General features: G+C 70.0%; 1 protein-coding gene across 1 annotated transcript; it reads right to left on the reverse strand.

Moving 5' to 3' along the window:
- Positions 1–3,084: 3,084 nt before the first annotated feature.
- On the reverse strand, positions 3,085–4,302 carry INSM1 (INSM transcriptional repressor 1). The gene has a single exon (XM_056862881.1). It carries the CDS (start codon positions 4,300–4,302, stop codon positions 3,085–3,087), a length of 1,218 nt encoding a protein of 405 aa, XP_056718859.1.
- Between the last annotated feature and the right edge of the window lie 1,745 nt (positions 4,303–6,047).

Genomic DNA, 6,047 nt, shown 5'->3' on the forward strand with positions numbered 1-6,047 from the left:
CTCCCAATCCATCCACTGTCCCATTTCCTCCTTTTCCACCTCCCCCCCCTTACTCCTGTGGAGCACCCTCAGGTCTGCTTGGGAGCCTGACCTAGGGCTGCCCACACTGGCTTGGGACATTCCTGGAGATTTGGGGGTGCGTGGAGCCTGGGGACCGAAGCGAGCTCGAAAGCGGCCTTTTCCTCCAGCGGAACCGACCTCCTTCCGTTGGCAACCAGTGTTGATTCCAGGAGAAGAATTCGGGGAGGACTCCAGCCCGCACCTGGAGGCTGGCAACCCGAGAAGGCTCGGCAACCCGTGCGCTGGCAAAGGGGGCATGTCCCCCGGGCCTCCTCTGCAATGGCCCCAGAGGGAAGCGCCGGGGAAGGAGGAGCCAGGAGGGCCTCTCGGGCCCAAAGCGGGGCAGGAACGCTGCGGACCGGGAAGCCCCGCAAGGAGGAGGAGGAGGAGGAGGAGGAGGAGGAGGAGAGCTGTCTGGCCCCGCACACGCCCGCCCACCCCCTCGACCACTTCAGGGAGACTCAAAGGCGCTTCCAAGCGCCTTCCCTCCCCCTCCCCACAACCGACACCCGGTGAGGTTGGTGGGGCTGAGAGAGCGGTGACTAGCCCAAGGCTCCCCAGCTGGCTTCGAGGGGAGGAGGGGGGAAACCAACCCGGTTCTCCTGATCAGACACGGCGCCGTCTCTCTCGCTGCCTTCCAGGCGGCCGGCCCGAAGGTCGCAGGGCAGGGGGCGAGCTGGCGGCTTCCCGGGCGGGGAGGGCGGTGGGTGGGGGCGGGCGGGCCCGCGCAAGGCGTCCGGGGTCGGGCCACGCGGGGACGCCGCCGCCGCCGCCAGCCTTGCAAGGGCCGCTGCGCGCCTCCTCTGCCGCATCAGGCTGGCCGTTCAAAGACAGCAGGGGGGAGCGCTGCAAGAGGTGTGCCCCTCCCCAAAACCCCTTTCCCCCTCCCCCGAAGGCTCTTCCAACTCGGACGTCCGTCGGCCGGCCGGCCGGCCGCCAGGTCTGCGGGGCGGGCTGCCCCTGCCCGTGGCCGGTCCTCCGGGCAGGGGAGCGCGCGGCCTTCCCGCTTCTGCCCAGGGCGGCCCTGCCAGCGCGGCGGGGGAAGGGCTCCGGCCATCCTTCCCGGAAAAGAAGCCCACCGGCGGCCCGCAAAACCCCTCTCCGCCCAGCCCGCCCCCCACCCCTCTTTCCGGCCCTGGCCTGAGCCCCAGAGGCTGCAGTGCGGGGCCCACTTGGGGGTGGCGTGGGGTGGGGATGGGCAGCAGCCAGGCTTGGGCTCACCCCCACGGGAGACCTTCACCCGCCGGCTCCAGCTTCGGCCCTGTGCCGAGGGCCGCGCTGCTCGTCTGGTCCAGAGGCGGGAAGGCGACCCCCGCCCCAACCCCCTCCAGCTCCTTTCCTGGGGAGCCCAGATCACCCCTGCGCGCGCACACAAGCACCCCCACCCCAGGAGGCTCTCCCTGGGACCGCAGAAGCTGCCACAGAAATCGCAGCGCCGGTCTGGGGTCACTCCGCGCCGTCAAAAGCTCCCCTAGGAACTCGGTCGCTGGAGCGCCGCTGGCCAGGCGCCCCCTTCGAAGCACAGAGTTAGAAGGGGCCACCGGGGTCATCTAGCCCAACCCCCTGCACAAGGCAAGAAATTCACAACGACCTCCCCCCACACACCCCCAGCGATCCATGCCCCCATGATCTGCCTAAGGTCATAGAAGCAGCATTGCTGACAGATGGCCACCTAGCCTCTGCTTAAAAACTTCCAGGGGAGGAGCTCTTACCACCTCCCGAGGAAGCCTGTTCCACCGAGGAACTGCTCCGTTAGAAAATCCTTCCTAATGTCTGGACAGAATTAACTCCCCTCCCCGCGCCACGACAGCCCGGAGAAGTCGAAGCTCCGGCCGGGAGAGACCCGGGGCAGTCGGGAGGAGTCCGCGCCGGGGTCTCCTGACTCCCACATACGGCCTTCGCGCTCCAGCCGGCCGAAGCCTCTGCCGGCATCCAAAGAGCCACGAGGCTCCGCTCCGTTTCCCTTGCTGCGAAGTTCCCCTGCAGGCCTCTGGGAAAGCTGGCCAGGAATCGCCGGTGTGTGGAGGGGGGCGAGCCAAACCCAACCTGCCCCTTCACCTGTGGATCAAAGGCCCGGCCCGGCCCCGAAAAGCGAGGCCCGCCCTGCGGCTGAAAGCCTGCAAAGAAAACCCCCGTGGGCGCTCGGCCGCGGGAGAGTCCCTTATTCCCGGGCCGGCCACTCTCTAGCCCCACCCAAATCCACCTGGGCCCTACTTTTTACAACTGCAGCAAGAATTAAGAAACTGGACATTTAGTACAATCTATAAAGGAGAAGGTGAATCTGCATTTGAAAATATTTTTATTTGAATAGTAAATAGTTATACAGTTAAAACAGTTCTATGAAGCATCTATAAATAGCTAACAGTTAAGAAAATAATGTGTGTAGAAAAGAGATTGCATCTAAAAGTAAGCAGAGCTGTCTCGGAGCCCTCGAAGCAAGAATAAAGGGGTTGGAGTTGTATGTTTATCGTAGGTACAAAAGTTAAAACCCTTTTCGACAGATCCCTTTTAAAAAAAGATTCAAAATGCACAGTGAAATGGCGAGGAGAAAGGCAGAGGGGGTAAAGAGGCCAAGCACGTCAAAAATAATGAACACCATAATTATTAATAATAAATAACCAATAAATAACCATTACGCATAAATCAACATATACACATAAAGCGTCAACCTGTGGGTCTATTTGGAGAAGGAACTCAAACAAAAAAGGTTGGCCTGTCTCGGTATTAAGGCAGCTTCTACAACATTTCCTTTTCTTTTCTGGAGAGCAACAATAAAAGTCAAGGCATTTGTGGCTATGCTAACCCAAGTTATATCTTTATAAGCAGTTTGATTTCGTTCACATACAAAATTAAATAAATTAAAAAAGAGAAGAAGTAAAGCCAGATCCCAGCGGTTCACAAGCCATCATAAAGCTAATCGAAGGGGGTGGTGGGGGGGTCAAGCCTGTGAAATGCGAAGGCATCCCCGCTCGTTCCTGGAGGCAGGGCGGGCGGGCGCGGAGGGCCCGGCGGCGCTGCCCGTCGCTAGCAGGCGGGGCGGACGGGCACCTGGAGCAGGATGACCTGCCGGTTCTCCGAGGGGTGGCACTTGTTGATGTGGCGGGTGAGGCCCGGCGAGCTGTAGAAGGTGGCCGGGCAGTACTTGCAGGGGAAGGCCTGGGCGGCGTGCAGCAGGCGCAGGTGGCGCTCCTGGCCGCTCTTGCTGGGGAAGGGCTCGCCGCACACGGGGCACGGGTGGCCCTCGCCCGCCAGCGCCGCCGCCTCGTCGGGGGCCTCCGGGGGCGCGTGGAGGGGCAGGTGCTTGCGCAGGGCGCTGTGGCGGCGGAAGCGCTTGGCGCAGCGCGGGCAGGAGAGCTCCTCGGCCGCCTCGCCCGGGCTGGGCGTGTCCCGCTCGCTGCCGCTGCCGCCGCCGCCGCCGCCCGGGGCCTTGGCGGGCGGGTCCTTGGGCTTGGCGGGGCCGGGGGTCGGGCGGGGCTTGTGCCAGCGGCGGTGCGAGGCCAGGTTGGCGGGGCAGCTGAAGAGCTTGTCGCACTCGGGGCAGCGGTACTCGACGCGCACGATGCGCGAGCACTTGTGCTGCGCCAGCCCCAGCGGGTCGGCGTAGCGCTCCTTGCACAGCTGGCAGATGAACTCGCCCAGCCGCGCCGCCACCGGCCCCGGGCCCGGACCCGACGGCGGGGGCGGGGGCGGCTGGGGGGCCGGGCCGGGCTCGGGCCCCTCCTTGATGCGCAGCCCCAGCACGGGCGACGTGGTCACCTCATCCTCGAAGAGCAGCCGGCGCGCCGCCTTGCCCTTCCGCCCCTGCGCCCGCTTGCAGGCCGGGCTGCGCGCCGGGGCGGGCGGCGGCGGAGGCCCCGGGGGAGGCCCCGGGGGGGCGGCGGCGGCGGCGGCGGCGGCCCAGAGCTGCAGTTCTCCGCCCGGCCCCAGCAGCAGCGGCTCGGGCGCCGGGAAGGACTCGGCCGACACGGGCGAGCCCAGCTGCCCGCGGCGCTCCTCGCTCACCGCCCGCGCCGGGCTGTGCAGGGCCGCCGGGGGGGCGGGGGCGGGGGCGGCGGCGGCGTTGGGCCCCTGGGGCGGGCCGAAGGGCGGCCCGGGGGGCGGCGGTGGTCCCGGCCCCAGCAGCGGCGGCGGCGGCGGCGGCGACTCCGGCTCCCCTCCGCCCGCCGGCGGGCAGCAGCAGCGCGCGCGGTACGAGATGGGCGTGGGCCGGCGGCTCCTCTTCACCAGGAAGCCGCGGGGCATCCTCGGGCGGCGCGGGGCCCGGGCCACCCCCGCCCGGCCGCCCGCCTCCTCCTCCTCCTCGTCCTGGTCCTCAGCCTGCCCGCCGCGCCCCCCTGCAGCTGCCCGCCTCCGCTCGGCCCCTCGGCCCGGCCGGCTCACGCGGCGCCCCGGCGGCGGCGGCGGCTCCCCGGGCGTCTCCGGCGGCGCGCCTCGGCCGCCTCGTCTCGTCGCCTCGCCTCGGCCCCCCCCCCAGTCGCCCAGCCCGGCCGCCGCTTTTTAAGGGGGGAGGACAGCATTGTTCGCGCCTCCCGCTCCGCCCAGAGCCAATCAGCGCTCCCCGCCGCTCGCTCTCCCTGCGCTGCCGGGCGGGGGGGGGGGCGAGGCGGGGCGGGGGGGCAGATGCACCTGAGGGCCCGCGCCCCCTCCCCTCCCCGCCCCCGGCACACGCCCGGCCCCGCCCCCTGCCCGGCCCGCTGCCCCCGGTCGGGGAGGCGCACGTGGCCGGCCTTTGTGTCGCCCGTGCGGGGGGCGCCGGCGCTGCTGCCGCCCCGGGGAAAGAGCCCTCCGCACGACGACGGGCGCTCCGCGGCGGGGGAGGCGGGCCGGTGGGGGCGGCCCGGGGCGGCCAGCGGCGAGCAGAAGCCGGGCCGGGGCGCTCTTTGTGCGGCCCAGCTGGCCCCTCGGCGCGCGCCCCCTCCCCAGGCCCGCCTTCCCAGACCCGGCCCCGCGGCCTCGCCAGCGCGGGCAGGGGCTCGTCTTTCCCGCTTCCCCCCCCACACACACACACACACTGACCCCCCGGTCCGGCTGCCAGGCCCGCCCGTCCGCCCGCCCGGCGCGCCTTCCTCCGTGGCGCCGCCGCCCCTGCAGCGCAGCGGGCCCAGCCACAGCCGGCCTTCAGGCGCCCAAGGGGCCGGCGGCGAGGAGGGGCTGCCGGGCCTCCTCCCCAGGCGGGCGGCGGCGGTGGCCAGGGGCCGAGCGAGGCAGGGCCGCGGGGCCTGGCCCCAAGGGCGGTCCGGCCTCGGGCGCAGGGCAAGCGGGGCCGGACCGGCTGCCCGCCGCTCCCCGAGGCTCGCTAAGCTGGCGCTCGGATTCCGTGCGAGTGGCCGGGAGGCGGGAGGGCGCGGCGCCAGGGGCGCAGGGCTGCTCTCCAGAGGCCCCTTGGCCCCACGCGAATACGCGCCGCTCAACCAGGAGCCCCCGGGCAGAGTTGGGAGGCTTCAGCTGAGGGAACGGGGCGTGTGGAGAGCAGCCAGCGCCCGGCCAAAGCTCCCCCGCGCCCATGGGGCGCAGCGCGGGAGAGCAGCCAGCGGCCCGCGCCTTGGGGCCCGGCCAGGGCGCGCGCGCGGCCTCCCTTCCCTTCCAAGGCCCGACCCATTCGGGGCCGGGGGCCGGACGGCCGCTTCTGGAAAGCGGGGCGGCCCCCGGTGGCAGCTCCGCGGGAAGGGAGGGGGAGGGAGGAAGCCTTCCCCCCCCCCGCCGCCGCCCGCGCACTTTGCCTGCTGCTTGACATCGACGGCTAAATCAAGGGCCAGGAAGGGCACCCCAGCCCCCGACGGAAAAGGGCCCTCCTTCCCCCCCCCCGCACCTTTGTCAAGGAAATTAACCTCTTGCTATAGAGAGTGACCCGCAGCCAATCTGGAGGAGCGCCGGGCGCGTGCTGCCGGGGGCCAGGGAGGGGGAGGGGGAGGGGCCCGCCCCCTCCCCCAGGACAAGTCAAAGGCCGGGCAGGGAGGGGCTTCCGCATTCACCCACTAACCCGAGTG

This window comes from Euleptes europaea, chromosome 17, assembly GCF_029931775.1.
Source record: "Euleptes europaea isolate rEulEur1 chromosome 17, rEulEur1.hap1, whole genome shotgun sequence".
Classification (NCBI taxonomy): domain Eukaryota; kingdom Metazoa; phylum Chordata; class Lepidosauria; order Squamata; family Sphaerodactylidae; genus Euleptes; species Euleptes europaea.

What these genes read in the sequence shown, in the direction of transcription:
- INSM1 (XM_056862881.1), bottom strand. Translation starts at nt 4,302, where the DNA reads ATGCCCCGCGGCTTCCTGGTGAAGAGGAGCCGCCGGCCCACGCCCATC.